The 19,009-nt window shown below is 51.6% G+C and overlaps 1 protein-coding gene across 1 annotated transcript in view; it reads left to right on the forward strand.

Moving 5' to 3' along the window:
• Positions 1–5,786, forward strand: part of ST14 (ST14 transmembrane serine protease matriptase) — a 37,983-nt gene extending 32,197 nt beyond the window's left edge. Inside the window, exons 17-19 of the mRNA XM_070399437.1 lie at positions 3,663–3,937; positions 4,929–5,065; positions 5,141–5,786. Coding sequence (XP_070255538.1) covers positions 3,663–3,937; positions 4,929–5,065; positions 5,141–5,302 — 574 coding nt within the window. The 3' untranslated portion in view covers positions 5,303–5,786. The remainder of the gene's footprint in view (positions 1–3,662; positions 3,938–4,928; positions 5,066–5,140) is intronic.
• Positions 5,787–19,009: the final 13,223 nt, after the last annotated feature.

The following is a 19,009-nucleotide window of genomic DNA, read 5'->3' on the forward strand; positions in this document are numbered from 1 at the left end:
CCGTCCGACTGTTTACTTCCCCCAGTGTCCTCTCCCACACCAGGGCAGTCACCGGGACCTCGGCTTCTGTTACCGGTAGGGTGTGACCTGAAACAGGTAGAGACGAGGTTGGCTCAGACCGTCCTCAGCTGGGTACCATGGGCTTTATGGGGAAGACGCTGTGGCTGGAGTTGGGGTTGCTGGGTGGGTGGGCCTGGCTGGGGCAGGGGTGGAGAGTCTTGGGGCACAGGGCTCCGCAGCAGCACAGGGCTGACAGAGGGACGTCCGTGGCAGGTGATGGGATCCCAGGAAGATGGAGCCAGAGGGGACAGGGGACTCCCCTCCTCCCCCACCCTGTCGTATCCTTCCATCCGCAGGCCCTGGCCTCCTCCGTATCCCGAGAGCTGCTCTGCCCTTTCCCACTCACAAGGCCTCCGCCTCGGCACCCCGGCCCAGGTGGCTGCAGCAGCCCTGCCTGATCTTGTCGCTTCCTCTGAGCACTTCCAGTCTGTACTCCCCAGTGGCAGAGCCGTCTTTCCAATGAGCTACCCTGATCCTGTCAACCCTTCCTTATATGCCAGCCGTGGCTTGCAGGGTGGCGTAGAAATGCCGCAGCGTGACCCACACGCCACTCCATCCGGTCTCTTCAACCTCAGCCGCCTGTCCTGGCCTCACACTGTCCATATGTTCAATTTGGGGGGCTGTCTACACATTCCCTTTGCTCTCTCTGTTTTTTTTAAAGTATATTTTATTGATTTCAGAGAGGAAGGGAGAGGCAGAGATAGAAACATCAATGATGAGAGAGAATCATTGATCAGCTGCCTCCTGCACACCCCACACTGGGGATCAAGCCCGCAACCCAGGCATGTGCCCTGACCGGGAATTGAACCGTGACCTCCTGGTTCCTAGGTCGACCCTCAACCACTGAGCCACGCCGGGCCCTCTTTGCTCTCTCTCTGAATATGCTGCTTTCTCCCCACCTGTCGATCTGACCAAGTCCTATTAGGTCTCCAAGGCCTGCTCCATGACCCGCTCCCTGTCCCGCCTCCCGCCTCCACTCCACGCTCTCCTGTAGGGTCTGCCCACCCCTCTGAGGGACACTTCGTGCACTGTGTCGTGGCCGTTCTCCTGGGTCCTTCCCCATGTTCACTGTGAACTCAAAGACTCGGTCTAGTGCAATTCCTAGAACATCAGAGATGCCCAGTAATTATTGAGTAAAGAAATAGATGAATGGATGAGGACATGGTTGACTATGAGGATGACGGGGAGGAAAGTTAGAAAGGGTGAGGCAGAATTAGTGGGGGATGTGGAATGCCAGTTGGTGAGGTGAGGCTGACTGGGTAAGTCTGGGGACTCAGGTTAGGCTGTCGAGTATGACAAAGAGGTCCTTAGGGAGCTGTTATCTGGCAGCAACAGATTAGAGTGAACCTAGAGGCCAAAAGTTCTGGGTGTGAGACTCCGTAGGGAGGGGCGGCAAGAATGGAGGGGTGGGGGTGGGTGCTGAGTCAGCAGAGGGTTGCCGGACCTGGCTCTGGGCAGGGCTCTGGGAAGGGACGGGGTGACAGGCGCCCAAGGGTGAGTCTGCAGGGCTGGGTTGAGTAGCCTCCTGACTTCCCGAGAGGTTTGAGATCATATACGTTTTCTGTTTTAAAGACCTATTTTCCCAGTTTTTTATTTTGAAAAAAAAAATTCAAACCTACAACAAAGTTGCGAGTATCATGAAAGAATAAAAAGTACAGTGGACTCCCTCATATCCTTGACCTGTTTCACTAATTATTGAATTTTACCACATTTGTTTTAGTTTTATCTCTTCGCGCATGCCCATGCACACACATATTTTGTTTTAAACTTCACGTTATATTTTATTTTCTATTTTTTTATTGATTTCAGAGGAGAAGGGAGAGGGAGAGAGAGATAGAAACGTCACTGATGAGAGAGAATCATTGACTGGCTGCCTTCGGCACGCCCCACACTGGGGATCGAACCTGAAACCCAGCCGTGTTCCCTGACTGGGAATCGAACCGTGACCACCTGGTTCATAGGTCGGTGCTCAACCACTGAGCCACGCCGGCCAGGCCTCATTGGTTTTCTTTAGTCTCTTTTAAGTCTGAAACAGCTCCCCCAAGCCTTTAATTTTTGGTCTATGTTGGCATTGCATTTTTTAAAAGTCCCGCCCAGTTGTTTTATAGACTGTCTCTCAGTTTGGGTTTTTCTGATTGTTGTTTCTCGATTAGAGTTCAGTTACACATTTTTGTAGGAAATACTGCCTCGGTGATATTGTGTCCTCAGGAAGCAGACGGTATCCGACTGGGAGGAAAGTTGGATTATGTGGTGTCCCTGGGTTTCCCCACCCTAGAGGTACTTCCCCCCGGGGCTGTGAATAAGTAATCTTGGATGACACTTTGAGTCAGTGTGAATATCAAGTGTTCCCCAACAATCTTTTATCCAGTGGTTGTAGCATTCCTCAATGATTCGTTTATTTATATATATTTGATTTCAGAGAGGAAGGGAGAAGGAGAGAGAGATAGAAACATCAATGATGAGAGAGAAACATTGATTGGCTGCCTCCTGCACGCCTCACGTTGGGGATTGAGCCTGCAACCCGGGCATGTGCCCTGACCGGGAGTTGAACCATGACCTTCTGGTTCATAGGTCGATGCTCAACCACTGAACCACGCTAGCCGGGCTCCTCAATGATTCTTGCATGTGTTGGTTACTGCTGTGGTGGGTGCAAAATGCGATTTATCATCCACCCTTTCTTCTGTATTTATTAGCTGGTTTTTCTGTAAAGCATACCTTTCCTCCTCCTCATTAATTTTTTGGAATGATTTTTTAGACTCAGGATGAACTCATGGGCTTCCGTTCCCCCTTCTCTGTTATTCAGCGTGTGCAGTAACGAAGCCTGTTGTGTATGTGCGTGTTCAGAGGATCCTGAGTTTGGCCCGTGAGCGCCTTGCCCTGCTGGCTCATCACTGTTTCAGAACCCACTCACTTCCGTTAAATACATGGTCTAGGCTGGCTTTATTGTTTCCTTGCTCCAGACCTGAAAACAGCCATTTCTCCAGGGAGCCTTGGTTCCTTTGAATGGAGAAGGATATTTAGAAACCAAGTTCTGGCTGGTATTGGGGATGTTACTGCTTTTAGGGTGCGTTTGTGGAAAAATCAGGAGTGTGTCCTGCTACCCTGTGTGTCAGCAGCACAGGGCTCTTCCTCTGCCCCCTCCTGATTTGTGGCCCCCTTTTCCCACGTCAGAATTTGACCCCCAACATCAATGTCTTGTCGTTATGTGTTCAGCCCTCTAGTAAACACGAGACACTTCCAGAATTGCTACCGCGATCCTGCTACCAGCAGCAAACCCGATAGGTCAAGTTCAATGCATTTTTTTCAAGTCTGTTGGTACCTACAGTAGACGCCACTGTATTAGAAAAGCATTTGGATTGAGTTCTGTGTTATTCCTTCTGTGAAAGATGAGATTAGTAAGATACAATAAGGTATTTTTTTGGTAAACAGATAAAAAATGAATTAAAAGAGGGATTGGGGGTTGAGTGAGGTGGTAGGAGGCACCTAGCTTCCAGTTGAGGGCGGCGGCCAAGCAGGAGCCACACTCCCCTCACAGTGTGTGGCAGGTGAGGGGCAGGTGAGTGGCAGGTAGCTCACGGGGTGCTCTCTGGCTCCCTCTGCAGGTACTCCGACCACACCATGTGGAAGGCCTTCCTGGGCCTACACGACCAGAGCAAGCGCAGCGCCTCGGGGGTGCAGGAGCGCGGCCTGAAGCGCATCATCACCCACCCTTCCTTCAACGACTTCACCTTCGACTACGACATCGCGCTGCTGGAGCTGGAGCGGCCGGTCGAGTACAGCAACACCGTGCGGCCCATCTGCCTGCCCGACACCTCGCACGACTTCCCCACGGGCAAGGCCATCTGGGTCACCGGCTGGGGCCACACCTACGAGGGAGGTGAGCTGGCCTGCCCCGCCTCCCTCCCCTGGTAGGACCTGACTGTCCAGAGTGAGGGGGGTGTTGCGGGGGGGGGGGGTGGGGGGCAGATTGGGAGGCCGGGCTTTGGATGGACATCCTGGTTGCATGACTTTGGCGAGTTGCTTAAACTCTGAGCCTGTTTGTTCGCCTGTAAAATGAAGATAAAGGGTGTCAGGGAACATAAGAGCACTGTGTGGAAACAGTGTGATTTAGGGGCCTGTGGAGCGGTGCCTGTATCGGGGACCAGTGTTGGGGGAGCCTGGCCTCTTCTCTCCTTCTGCCTCCATGAGGGCCCTTAATTGGTAAATGTTGTATTGAAGCACTCGGTTCTGATCTGCTATACTAGCTGCTAGAATCTGTAGGCTATGGAGAGGAAAGAAAAATAACCTGACTTAAGGCATTTTATGGTCCTTTCTTCCTCCTTTTTTTTTTTTTTTTAATCCTCACCTGAGGATATTTTCCCCATTGATTTCTAGAGAGAGTGGAAGGGAGGGGAGAGGAGAGATAGAGAAAGAGAGAGAGAGAGAGAGAGAGAGAGAGAAACATCGAAGTGAAAGAAACACATCGATTGGTTGCCTTCCGCATGCGCCCCTACCTGGGGAACCTGCAACCAAGGTACATGCCCTTGACTGGGAATCGAACCTGCGACCCTTCAGTCCAAGGGTCAGTACTCTAACCACTGAGCAAACTGCCAGGGCCGCTTTCTGTTCCTTATTCTCAAAGCTGTTCCGTGGTGTATAGGGGGTCTTTTGGGGCCTGCCGCCTAATGGCTTACGTGGCTGCACAATCTCCGACGGCAGATGCGTCATCAGTTGCTTAGCCGTTTGTCCGCCTCAGGCTTGGGTTGTGTCCAGAATGTTGTTAGTCTAGTTATTGCTGCGGGAGCACCTTGGAGGGTGCCGTCCCCATGTGGCGTGGCCCCAGGAGCCCACCTGCCCACCCAGCTCAGCCCGCCCTGCCCTCTCGACAGGCACCGTGGTGCTGATCCTGCAGAAGGGCGAGATCCGCATCATCAACCAGACGACCTGCGAGAAGCTGTTGCCCCAGCAGATCACCCCGCGCATGATGTGCGTGGGCTACCTGAGCGGGGGCGTGGACGCCTGCCAGGTGGGTGCTGGGAGCCGGGCGGGCGGGGTGGGCCTGGGAAGGTGGGCAGGACACTCAGGACTTGTCTCTCCTCAGGGCGATTCCGGGGGCCCCCTGTCCAGCGTGGAGGCGGATGGGCGGATCTTCCAGGCCGGCGTGGTGAGCTGGGGCGAAGGCTGCGCTCAGAGGGACAAGCCGGGCGTGTACACGAGGCTCCCGATTTTTCGGGACTGGATTAAAGAGCAGACTGGGGTGTAGAGGCAGGGGCCATCCACTGGTCACCCCGACGTGCACCCCTGTGGGCTGAGCACCGGTCGCTACCTGCACCCCTGCCTCAGGCCCCCCACAGACTGAGCTGAATCCCCAGGACTCTGCAGATGGAGGACCAGCCAGCAGAGCCTCTCACCTCCCTCAATCTCCGAAGTGGGGCTGGGAGGTGGGGAGAGGAGGTTGCCGGCGCTGACCTGGAGCAGAAGCCTGAGACCGCAGCCGGTCCCTCCAGACCGAGGCAGCCGGGCCCGTCCCTGGACATCGGCTTCCTCACCTCTGATCCAGGCCCAGCCCCCATGCTGCCCCAGAGTGGGTCTGGGCGCTGTGGCTCCTGGGGACACGCTCTTCAGGAAGCCGGGCCCGGAGGACCCTGGATGACAGACAGGTCTACGACGCGAACTGTTCTACCAGCTCCCAGCTGGGGTTCAGAGTGTGTTTGTGTGTTTGAGTAAAATACTTTATTTCTTTTTAAGTATTTTTGTTCTTACTGCAGTGCTGACCCTGGAGCCAGGCTGAGAGTGGGGGCCACAGGGCTCAGGGCCTTCTCCGGCCAGCAAGGGCTGGGTTTCTGTTCGTACCTGTAGCTTCCGAGAACAGGGCCTGGTGCCCTGCTTTGTCTCAGAAAGAAAGGAGGAAGTAGAACTTTCCATTAGGTGGGGAGGTAGTTACATATACGGTGCGTGTGCATGTGCTTACATGTGTGTGTGCTTACACATGTGTGTGCGTGCTTACACGTGTGTTTGTGGGCGTGCTTACACATGCAGGCATGAGGGGTCCTGCGACCTTGGAGGAGTCGTGCTGCCTTGCTTACAGGCTCTCACCTCTCTAGTCCATCCATAATCCTTTGAGTTTTAATTGATTATTTAAAACTAGAGCCCCGATGCACAAAATTCGTGCAAGAGTAGGCCTTCTTTCCCCCAGCTGCCGGCACTGGCTTCCCTCGGCACCCGGGACCCGAGCTTCCCTTGCAGCCCTGGCTTCGTCCAGAAGGTTGTCTGGAAGGACATCCAGAAGGATGTCTGGTCTAATTAGCATATTACGCTTTTATTCTTATAGATGTTCTCCTTGCTTGGGGTGACCCAGAGGGACAGTGTCAAGGACCTAGGGAGGACTTTGGGAGTTCTTTTTTAAAAAATATGTTTTTATTGATTTCAGAGAGGAAGGGGGAGGGAGAGAGAGATAGAAGCATCAATGATGAGAGAGAAACATTGGTTGGCTGCCTCCTGCACACCCCACACTGGGGATGGAGCCAGCAACCCGGGCATGTGCCCTGATGGGGAATCAAACCGTGACTTCCTGGTTCGTAGGTCAGTGCTCAACCACTGAGCCACACCGGCTGGGCAAATGCTTAATTTTTGAACAAGAGGCCCTGCATTTTCATTTTGTACAGGCCCCATAAACGGTGTAGTTCATCCTGCAGCCTTACACAGGTGGCATCTCTGGGGACCCTAAGGGGGCTACAGAGTGTGAACGGGGCAGGAGCAGGGCCTGCGAAGGCTCTGATGGGGTGGAGCGAGGCCTGCAGTCAGCCGGGAGGTGGAAACGACTTCTTCCAATCCCCTAGCTGCGGCCCTGTGGTGTGGGCTCTGGGGGGTCTGCAGGCCCCTTCCACTGGGAGAGGTGGCAGGTAACTGCTCTCAGGTCTGGCCCTGGTCACCGGGCTGGGATTCTTCAGGGTGACAATGAGGATGGGAGTCTGGAAAGCCACCAGATAACACAGAGAAAGGTGAGGCTAATCCCCAAAGCAGGAGCATGAATGTTTATCGCCTCTTGCTATGCGGGGGGATTGCCTGGAGGATGGCTCAAGCCTCTTCCATGGGACAGGCATTGGCCTCGACGGCAGGGAGGGAAGATGCCCACAGGTTTGTGCCCCGGTCTTCCCTCCATGTCTATGTGGGGGCACAGGCTCCTGCGACCCAGCTGGCAGCCAGGGATCGGCCTGGCTCTCCTCGGAGGTGCCCTTCTGAGCCGTGCCAGGGCCAGGAGAGGAGAGGGAGCTGCAGCAGCACATCGGGGAGAGCAGGAGTGAGCGGGGCCTGGCACCGCTGAGCACAAGGGGAGGCCTGTCTACAGTGTCTTTATGTTCAGGTGCCCCACCCCTTCCCAGGAAAGATGCAGAAGAAAGAGCAGCTCCGATCCTCAGAGCAGCGTTGGCACATTGCCTTGTGGCCTATTCTGCCTCCAGAGATGACACGATGCTGGATGGAACCCTAACTCTTAGGACTTCAAGGAATTCCATTACCTCTTCCTGCTTCCCCCCCATTCCCTGTTCCCCAGTTCCAGCGTCCTGTGTGGGCAGCTCCGAGGCTCCCTTCTGTCCTCACCCCTCCCCTCATTGTTCCCTGAAGTCACGCCCAGAGCTGTTTCCCCATGGAGGAGGAGGAAAAGGACCGATTTTTAAGTATTGTTCTTCCCTTGATTCTCTCCCGTCATTGATGTTTCCATCTCTCCCTCTTCCTTCCTCTCTGAAATCAATAAAAATATATTTTTAAAAAATTAAAAGAAACTGTCTGTTTCTTCCACAGCCGCTCCCAGAGGGAGGGTGTGTGTATTTTCCTGGGATGCTGACCACACTTTCCCTCTCCCTTGGCGCTGTGCTTACTCCACTGCATGTGTCCTTCACCTTGGACATGTCACCATTTCCCTGCCCACACCCCTGAGATGGAGAATAACAGTCTCTGAGCCAGACCCCTCCCCTGGAACTGCATGTGGACTCGTTTAACTCAAAAAGGGCGTTCTTGCATCCTCTGCCTGCGCTTTTTCCAAAGAGCTACAAGAACACGGTGGAGTGTGTGTGTGTGTGTGTTGGGGGTGGTGGGGAGGATAGGAACCAGGTCCAGTAAGTCTCTTGACCTCTTAATTTTTTTTTTTTTTATTGATTTCAGAGAGAGAGGGAGAGGGAAGATAGAAGCATCAATGATGAGAGAATCATTGATCAGCTGTCTCCTGCACGCCCTCTATTGGGGATCAAGCCTGCAACCTGGGCATGTGCCCTGACCAGGAATGGAGCCATGACCTCCTGGTTCATAGGTCGATGCTCAACCACTGAGCCACACTGGCCGGGTGCCTCTCAATCTCTTCACACGGCAGTACCTTCAGAAAACAGTCCACAAAATCAAAAGGGCATCAGACACCTTTGAATTTCATAATCTAATATGAAATACCTGATAGGACAGGAAAATAGCCCAGAAACAAACTAGAAAAATGGAAATAAGTGTTTAGAACATGTGACTGTTGGGGAGACCTGGTGACAAACTTGTTTACAGAAACCAGAGGAATGGATGAGGAGTCTTTGTTGTGGGCCCTCTGTGCCACTTGTGATGGGGAAGGGCAATCAATGTAGGATGTGGGGCTGCTACCGGCTCATCAGGCCCAGACCAGGCAGACACCTAGAAGCAGGTCCTGGTCCCGGCCGGGTAGCTCAGTTGGTTGCAGCATCATCCTGTACACTAAATAGTGGCGGGTTCGATTCCTGGTCAGGGCACATGCCTGGGTTTCAGGCTCAATCAATTCCCATTGTGGGGCATGCAGGAGGCAGCCAATCAATGATCCTCATCATTGATGTTTCTATCTCTCTCTCTCCCTCTCCCTCTCTGAAATCAATAAAAATATAAGTAAAATAAAAATCAATTAAAAAGAAAGAAAGAACGAAAGAGAGAAAGAAAGAAAGCAGGTCCAGGGCTGGGGAGAGTTCACATTCCTAGTCCCTTAGTCCGTGTGAGGTCCCAGGGCCTGAGGTCACAGGGCCTGCCTGCCTGGGCTGAGTTCAGGGAGAGGGGCCTTTTCAGATGCGCAGGGACTTTCCCATGATCCTCCAGTTGCTCAGTGGGAAGTAGTTCCTGGGATGACAGCCGCCCGAGGCACCCTGTTAGACCTGGAAGAATGCCGCATTCAACTCCACAGGTGAAAGAACTCCCAACCTGCGCTGGAGGTATGTGGGTCCCCGCCCCAACGCTGCGAGAGCACAGACAGGCTTGTAGCGGCAGGAACTTGCTGCACCCCTCGGTCTGTGCCTCTGCCTGATGGTGTTCCGGGTTATCTCGATGGCTCCCACTGGGTGTCTGTGCTGGTGGGACCCTGGGGGGTCATCGGCGCCTCCGTGGTGCATAACCAGGAACACCCAGCAGGATAGCCAGGTGCCTTGCCCAAGATTCCTTCGTAAGAGGAGGAAGGATGCAAACCAGCTGCTACACTGAGTCCTGTGCTGCCTCTGGAAGCCCCCGGGGCCCCTGGGATGCTGGGCCAGGCCCTCTCCTGCCTGGAATAAACTCACTGGCTCAGGCCACGAGGAAAAGGCCAAAATACACTTCCACTAGCTGGCCTCCGAAATGGCTCCTTCAGCATTTCAAAAATCGTTCCCTCCCCCATTTCCTTGGCAGCCCCAGGCATTTCCCTTCCTCAGGGGCCAACTGTCTTCCTCCTGTTCCTCTGCCCGGGCCAGTGTGGACGGGAGGTCTTGGCGGTGAGCAGAGGAACAACACGTTCTGACCTGGACCCGAAGGGTCAGCGCTGCCCCTCGCCTTCCTCCCTCCGCCATCCATGTCTGCTGACCGCTGGCTGGCTGTGTGCGAAGCTGGAGGTGAAGGGAACAGGAGCCAACAGAGATGGGGGCACCTTGGCCTGGAGCAGTGAGTAGAAAAGGAGGAGAGTCCTGCGGAGCCTGGAGGAGTCCCCTCCGCTCAGATTCCCAGACCTGGAGAAGATCCCCAAAGGGAGCCCAAGGGCAGGAGGCCTCTGTCTCACTCCCCAGTGACCAGGCTGTTCGCTGGGACCCAGGGGGATGTAGCATCAGAGCTGAAAAGACAAGTCCGCTCTGTTCTAGTTCAAAGGCTTTTGAAAAATGAGTGAGTGGCCCTAGCTGGTTTGGCTCAGTGGATAGAGCATCGGCCTGCAGACTAAAGGGTCTCGAGTTCGATTCCAGTCAAGGGCACAGGCGGGGTTGCGGGTAATTCCCCAGTAGCGGGTGTGCAGGAGGTAGCCGATCAATGAGTCTCTCTCATCATTGATGTTTCTACCTCTCTCTCCCTCTCCCTTCCTCTCTGAAATCAATAAAAATATATTTTTTTTAAAAATGAGTGAGTGGCTAACAGTTTGAGCTGCTTCATCGAGTATGTATTTTAAACGAAAGCCTTTTACTTTGATTTACAAACGTATTTTGTAAGTTTGGATTTAAAGGCAAAGAAAGATTACTTTGAGTCCCTGCCCTGGGGCTCAATTCTAGGTGCGAGCAGTAGGGGGCGCTCACACACTGCGTCTCATTCATAAACTAAGCAGCCGGATGTCCAGGGGGAAGTTTGGGGTAGCTCGCCCCTCTCCTCGGCCCCCTCCCATCAAGTTTATGGTGAGTCCTGGGCGCACGGAGGAAGAAGCCGTGTTCCCTCGTGTGGAAGCGGCAGGTTCCTGGCCCCTCGCCCGAGGTGTGGGCACAGGCAGCGGGGCAGTGGGCTGCGGCACCCAGGGGAGAAGTCAGCCTGCGTGGAGCCCGCCTCACCATGTGCCCTGGAGAGGATAGCGGGTCTGTGAGCGCAGGACCCGCACAGAGCCCTGGGCTGGGACAGGTCTGCGAGGCCAGGATCTTCCTGGTTGTGGTCACCACGAGGGGAACCAGCATTGACTTCTCTTTTCTTCGAAGTGTGGAGGCCCCAGAAACCAACAGACCCTCGTTCCAGAGCATGGACTTCATCCAGTTTCATGTCTGAACATTCACATCCCTAACGCTCTTATCTCCGAGGTTAAATAACGTAACCGCTTGGGCTTTCTCCACTGTCAGTTTCCCGCCAACTTCCCATCACAGTCTCCCTAAACAGCTCACAATGAGGCGTTTCTTCATGATAGAGAATGAAAGTGATGGAGGCCGGAAGTCTATTGAGACTCACATTATACTTTTTTAGATCAACTCTGAGCTGATAAACAGACTGCCCTCGTTCTGACCCCACATGCTGCCTGCACGCTCACCCCTCCTCATTTAAAAAAAAATATACAGTGGGGCCTTGTCTTACGAGTGTCCCGACTAACCAGTTTTTTGAGATACCAGCTGTCTCTCGGCCAATTTTTTGCATTGAGTTGATAGAGTAATTTGAGTTAACGAGCTCCGTAATGAGCTCGGTCTCGGAACGAATTAAACTCGTAAGTCAGGGCCCCACTGTATTTTATTGATTTTTTACAGAGAGGAAGGGAGAGGGATAGAGAGTTAGAAGCATCAATGAGAGAGATACATCGATCAGCTGCCTCCTGCACACTCCCCACTGGGGATGTGCCCGCAACCAAGGTACATGCCCTTGACCGGAATCGAACCTGGGACCCTTGAGTCCGCAGGCTGATGCTCTTATCCACTGAGCCAAACCGGTCAGGGCTCACCCCTCCTCATTTACGGACTTCCAACTGTGCTGGGCACCGGGGCACAGCGACGATCCTGGAATAACTCCAGGAGGGGAGTGAGGCTTCGGGAAGTTAAGTGGCTTGCTCAGGAGCTGGACTCCAAGTGTCCTGACCCCACACACAGTGCCTCCGTCCGGTGCCATCTGTCACAGGAGGGAAGATAGGAACCTTAAAAAGGCAGGGAGTAGGACTGATGTTTCATACAAAGAATGCCCAGCTATTAAAAGATGAGTTTGGGGCCCTGGCCAGTGTGGCTCAATAGGTTGAGTGTCATCCTATGCACCAAGAGGTTGCTGGTTCGATTCCTGGTCAGGGCACATGCCCGGTTGCAGGCCTGATCCCCAGTGGAGGGCGTGCCTGAGGCAGCTGATCAAGGTTGCCCTCTCCCATTGGTGTTTCTCTCTCTCTCCCTCTCCCTTCCCCCCCTCTCTCTAAAATAAATAAAAACATATTAAAAATAATAATTAAAAAGAAAATAGGTGAGTTTGGGGCTCTGGAAAGGTGAGCATTTTTGTTACCAGGGGTTCCTGTCCCCTAGATTGACATTCTCTCGGACTGAGTCTGAATTACATTCAGCCTGGACCTCCCCGGGGCTTTCCCTCCTCCTCGGGCCTGGCGAACCTCTTCTGCTCTGTACGTAGGTTGTTCACTGGACTGCGTTCCAATTCCCGGGAAACCAGGACCGAACGTGCAGGTCTACACTGAAAACAGGTTCTACAACTTCTTCAAATGGTTGCACAGGCTGCTAGGAATGGTGCGTGGGGAGAAGCAGGCGGAGGCCCGGCTCCAGGTGTAGGAGCTCAGGTGCTGAGTGTTGGGCTGGCTGGGCCTTGACGAGGCATCGGATTCCCATTGGAGACGGGATGGAGGTGGGGTGGGGAGGTTGCTGGGCAAAACTGGGGAGTTGCTCGATTTTTCCTTGGTTCTTGGCTCTGCTCATCCCTTCCCCCTCCACCCACCACCCTCCTTCACTTCCTGGTGCAGAGCTGGAAAACCCACCCACACGGAAGCTGATGCTCGCCCAATGACCCATGGCTGTGAGTGAGAGGGTCCAGGTGAGAATCCTCAAATCGGGGCAAACGCCCACACCTGGCGCCTGTGAACAGAGCCAGGCATTTAGTCCGGCTCTGGGATGGCGGGCGCTGCTGACAGCGGGGAGAGGAGTGTGAGAAGGGGGACGGCGGGCGGCCCCTCATCCACTGAACATGGCAGGCTTCTGCTCCCAGGTAACCCAGGGGTGGAGCTCAGGCCCACCCCACAGGGAGGATCTGGTGGCGGGCAGGGAGCGGGCTCTTGGGCGGCCTGGGCTACACAGTAGGACTGCAGTGACGGGGGCCAGGGGGGTGGGCGCTCTGAGCTACAGGGGTGCCTTCCCACCGAAGGAGAGAGCACACATTTCTTCAGATATTCCTGCTTTTCATTGAGAGAAGTTGTGTGTATTAACAGACATAGCCCTCCGAAGCCACCGGTTCTGCATGGGGCAGGTTCACAACCTCGGTCAAAAATACCCTGAAAAGTTACGCTGTTGCTGACGTGTACGGTGTAGGTAGCCGGCGATGGTTGGGTGTTTGTTTGCACCGGTACTGAAGATGTACGGACTTTTTTCTTGTCATTATTCACTAAACAACACGGCACAACGATTGACGTAGCATGTACCTTGGTGTTAGGTATTTTATAGAGCTGTTTTAGAGTTGATGGGAGGATGTGCGTAGGTTATAGGCAAATACGACATTTGAGTGAGCGTCCATGGGGGCCCTGGAACCCATACCCGAGGATACAGAGGGAGGGCTGTGTGTGGATTTCTGTGTATAGGTATATGCGTACGTATATTTGTGTGTGGGGGGGCACTTATAATGTGCGAGGGGAAGTTAACGTCTCCCCCAGGGCTACTCTGGCCCATCCTCTCCTAGGACCTGAATTCTCACAGGTATCACGTGTGCCGTGGGACGCAGGGATGGTGGGAAAGCCCGGCTCTGGAGAGAGGTTATGCACGATGTACCTGGCACACACTGGGCACTTAGGGTGAATCGTGCTTCGTTTTTCCACGAATATGCACAGTTTCCTGTGGAAACCTCAGCCCTTGCACGGGCCTTCCTCGCTCCGTTTCTTTAAAAGCCACTCAATCAAACTTTCCAGGGCAGCTGATGCGTATCTCCTCACCTGCCGGACGTTCGTGGGGAAAAGAAACTGCCCTACCAACGCCACTCGTGTTTCCTGGCTGAAGGCCGGTTCCGTGCTGACGGTGCGTGTGCAGCTCTGGGCTCGGTGCACATGTATGTAGGCGTGTGGTCACCCCCCGCGGAAAAGAGAGCGCCTGGGGACTGGATGCGTGCAGGTCTTTGAAATGGCATTTTCAACTCCCATCAGCCAAAGATCTGGAGAGGGAGAAGGAGCTTGGCTTTCCAAAAAAATCCAAACCTGCAGCTGCTCGTTGAGGCGGGAGGGATGGTAAGCAGGACGTTAGGACGTGAGAAATGTCCTTGGAACTCCCACCCCCACCACCCTGTTTGGTAGAAGCCGGAGAGCTGCTAGGAAGGACCACCCAGCTAAGCAAGTTTATTTGCATGACTGGGGTGGGGGGTGGGGGTGGGGGTTGGGGGGGGGGCAGGGGTCTCTCCTCAGCCTCCCTGTGAGCTCAGCTCTGGAACCTGGCTCACACTTGCCCACTTCTGACCCTGTTTTCTCCTCAAACACAAAGGGACGTTGCCTAAGGATTTGATGAGGTCAAGTGGGTAGCACCGATAGGCCCTGTAGAGCAGACTTTGTCCGCTGTTCAGACAGGAGACCGGGTCTTGGGGTGGCAGGCTCACCTCTCACCCGCCCTCTGGCTCTGCTTCGGGCTCTTGCCTGAACCAGAGTCATTGGGAGCTAGGAGATCTCAGTTCAGTCGCATGCCTTCTCTCCAGTCTCCTCTACGCTTGTTCTCAATCTCCCTAGAGCGAGCGCTGATGGAGTTGTTCCTCTGCCTGAACGTGGGCGATGGTTGTGTCCCACCAAACTCCGTTCCTCTTCTCCAGGCCCCCTCCGATCTGCGTCCAGCCGACACTCACATGTCCCTCCGTGCCTCCCCCCAGGGATCCAGCAAACTAAGCTCCTTCATCCCCTGGTCCCTCTGCCCTGTGCTCAGTGCTGCTCCTGGTGTGGCTGCCTCCCTCCCCCTGTCTCTGCCCGTGGGTCCCTGCTCCAGGCAGGCCAGGGGTCATGCTCCCCTTCCCCCCTGGCCCTCCATAAATCATGTTCTTCCGTGGCAGTTATTTCTATATTAGTTTTATTTCTACAATTCTTTTTTATTCAGAAACCATAAGCTCCTAAGGTCAGAGACGATTGATTCATTCAAGCAGCTCGGATCTGAGGACAGCTTGCCCTAATGGAACTTAATTGAATGGAGTTTGGTCCAGCTGATGCTAAATAATCGATACCAATGTAATAGAAGTATAGGATGCTGCCCTGACCGGTTTGGCTCAGTGGATAGAGCGTCAGCCTGTGGACTGAAGGGTCCCAGGTTGGATTCCGGTCAAGGGCTTGTACCTTGGTTGTGGGCACATCCCCAGTAGGGGGTGTGCAGGAGGCAGCTGATCGATGTTTCTCTCTCATCGATGTTTCTAACTCTCTATCCCTCTCCCTTCCTCTCTGTAAAAAAATCAATAAAATATATTTTTTTAAAAAAGAAGTATAGGATGCTATCGGAACCTAATAGGAAACCCCGGCCTGGTGGGGAACCAGACGAAGGGAAGAACAGGGCAGGGCCAGACTTCCAGAGGGAAATTTGGGGAAAATGTGGCCAGGCAATGGCGGTTGTTCTGAGGATTAAAATTAATGCTCATTCATAACCCCACATAGCCTTGTATTTCCGATCCTCATTTAAAAGTGAGTAAGACTCGGATATACAGGAAGCAAGAGTTGAGGCAAATCCTGGGGTGACGTGATGAGAGTTTTGTATGCTCTGTCCTAAGGTCCCTGGGCAAGTCCCTGAGCATTATGGGAAACAGCCGATGACCACTGCTCGGTAATGTCCACTCACTCTGGTGTTCGGAGTTCTGTGTGCCAGGCACTGCGGGGGAGACACAGTAAGACAGTCCCTGATGCCGGGAGCTGTCAGGCGAGGGAGAGCCCGAGCAGGAGCAAACTTAGTTACTGCGCACATTGCATTTCGCATGCAATTCATTGAATTCTCAGGAGGCAGACTTACAAGACAGTGACTGAGAACTGGTTTGGAGCTCAACAAAATCTGCATGAGGCCAAAACCGGTTTGGCTCAGTGGATAGAGCGTCGGCCTGCGGACTGAAGGGTCCCGGGTTCGATTCCGGTCAAGGGCATGTACCTGGGTTGCGGGCACATCCCCAGTGGGAGATGTGCAGGAGGCAGCTAGTCGATGATTCTCTCTCATCGATGTTTCTAACTCTCTATCTTTCTCCCTTCCTCTCTGTAAAAAATCAATAAAATATATTAAAAAAAAAAATCTGCATGAGGACCGATAGGAGGACCTTAAGCCCAAACTGGGGTGGGGGAGTGGGGACTGAGGGGTGGGTTCCTGAGGTGATGCCTCACCTGTGTGGATGCAACTGTGAGAGCAGGCAGAGCGGGCTGGGAGGGCCTCGGGGAGGGAGCAGGCAGAATTAGGAAGGGCAGAGGCCTGGGTGGAGAGCTGACAGGCAGCATGTGAGGGGCAGACTAGAGGGGCCCAGCTGTAGAGGGAAGGGCAGCCAGGGGGCCGGTTTTGTTAGGCCGGAAACACAGGTTTGAATTCAGTGACCAGCAGTAGGAGGGGGAAAGTATTCAAACTGTTATCAAGAGAGCCAAGTGGAGGTAACTAGGTAAGAGCACATGACCAGTCCACATCTTTAGAGCAAGGCCATATGCAATTTTTTTTTAAAAATATATTTTATTGATTTTTTACAGAGAGGAAGGGAGAGAGATAGAGAGTCAGAAACATCGATGAGAGAGAAACATCGACCAGCTGCCTCCTGCACATCTCCCACTGGGGATGTGCCCGCAACCCAGGTACATGCCCTTGACCGGAATCGAACCCGGGACCCTTCAGTCCACAGGCTGACGCTCTATCCACTGAGCCAAACCGGTTTCGGCCATATGCAATTTTTTTACATTGTAAGGTAACCCCTTACTCTAGAGAACTAGATCCTGGCATAAGAGATAAAACCACTCATCTGCATTATTATATTTTTTTCCAAGAAAAAAAGATTTTAAATATAATATTACCAAAACTGTACTAACATAGTATCATGTCACAAAAGTTGTAGGAAATGTTAGAAATCTGCAAATAACAAGATTACCTCTATTCTAAAATATTTTTGTTCATCAGTTTATGTTGTTCATTATATTCCACAAATGAGTGAGATCATGTGGTATTTATCTTTCTCTGACTGACTTATTTCGCTTAGTATAATGCTCTCCAGGTCCATCCATGCTGTTGCAAATGGTAAGAATTTCTTCTTTTTTATAGCAGCGCAGTATTCCATTGCATAGATGTACCACTGTTTTTGAATACACTCATCTGCTGATGGCACTTAGGCTGTTTCTAAATCTTAGCTATTGTAAATTGTGCTGCTATGAACATAGGGATGCATATATCCTTTCTGATTGATGTTTCTGATTCCTAGAAGTGGGATTACTGGGTCAAATGGGAGCTCCAATTTTAATTTTTTGAGGAAACTCCATACTGTTTTCCTCAGTGGTTGCACCAGTCTGCATTCCCACCAGCAGTGCAAGAGGGTTCCTTTTTCTCTGCATCCTCGCCAGCACTTGTCGTTTGTTGATGATAGCCATTCTGACAGGTGTGAGATGGTACCTCATTGTTGTTTTGATTTGCATCTCTCGGATGATTAGTGACTTTGAGCATGTTTTCATATGTCTCTTGGCCTTCTGTATGTCCTCTTTCGAAAGTGTCTATTTAGGTCCTTTGCCCATTTTTTGATGGATTGTTTATCTTCCCTTTGTTGAGTTGTCTGAGCTCCCTGTAAATTTTGGAGATTAAACCCTTATCAGAGATAACATTGGCAAATATTCTCCCATGCAGTGGGCTTTCTTGTTTTATTGAAGGTTTCTTTTGCTGTGCAGAAGCTTTTTATTTTAATGTAGTCTATTTTCTCCTTATTTTCCATTGCCTTAGGAACTGTATCAGTAAAGATATTGCTACGACATATGTCTGATATTTTGCTGCCTGTGGCTTCTTCTAATATTTTTATGGTTCCTCATCTTCCATTTAAGTTCTTTATCCATTTTGAGTTTATTTTTGTGTATGGTGTAAGTTGGTGGTCTAGTTTCACTTTTTTTTGCATGTATCTGTCCAATTTTCCCAACATTTATTGAAGAGATTATCTTGACTTCATTGTATGCTCTTGCCTCCTTTGTCAAATATTAATTGAACATAATGGCTTGGGTCGACTTCTGGGTTCTCTGTTCTGTTCCATTGGTCTATATGTCTGTTCTTGTGCCAGTACTAGGCAATTTTGAGAACCGTGGCTTTGTAATATAGCTTGATATCTGGTATTGTGATCCCTCCAACTTTGTTCTCCTTTCTCAGGATTGCTGCCGCTATCGGGGTCTTTTTTTATTCCACATGAATTTTTGGAGAGTTTGTTTTAGGTCTGTGAAATATTCCATTGGTATCTTAATGGGGGTTGAATTGAATCTATAGATTGCTTTGGGTAGTATGGACATTTTAATGATATTGATTCTACCAATCCATGAACACAGTATATTCTTCCATTTGTTTATGTCTTCCTCTATCTTTTTTTTCAACATCCTGTAGTTTTCCAAGTACAGGTTTTACCTCCTTAGTTAAGTTTATTCCTAGGTATCTTTTTTTGTTGTTGCAATGGTAAATTGAATTTTTGTTTGTTTGTTTCTCTTTCTGTGAGTTCATTATTGGTGAATAAAAAAAGCCATAGATTTCTGGGTGTTAATTTTGTATCCTGCTACATTGCCAAATTCTTTATTAAGTCTAGTAGTTTTTTGGTGGAATCTTTGGGGTTTTCTACGTACAATATCATATCATCTGCGAATAATGAGTTTTACTTCTTCTTTTATAATTTGGATGCCTTTTATTTCTTCTTCTTGTCTGATCGCTATGGCTAACACTTCCAGTACTTTGTCAGACAGGAGTAGTGAAAGTGGGCATCCCTGTCTTGTTCCTGTTCTTAAGGGAAATGGTTTTAGTTTTTGCTGAGCGTTTTTTTTTTTTTTAATAAAAAATGGGTATTGGATTTTGTTGAATGCTTTTTCTGCATCTATTGATATGATCATGTGATTTTTGTCTTTCAGTTTGTTTATGTGATGTATCACATTTATTGATTTGGG

The sequence above is a fragment of the Myotis yumanensis genome, unplaced genomic scaffold (assembly GCF_028538775.1).
Source record: "Myotis yumanensis isolate MYYU_CA2020_CCGP unplaced genomic scaffold, mMyoYum1.0.hap1 SCAF_19, whole genome shotgun sequence".
In the NCBI taxonomy this organism is placed as follows: domain Eukaryota; kingdom Metazoa; phylum Chordata; class Mammalia; order Chiroptera; family Vespertilionidae; genus Myotis; species Myotis yumanensis.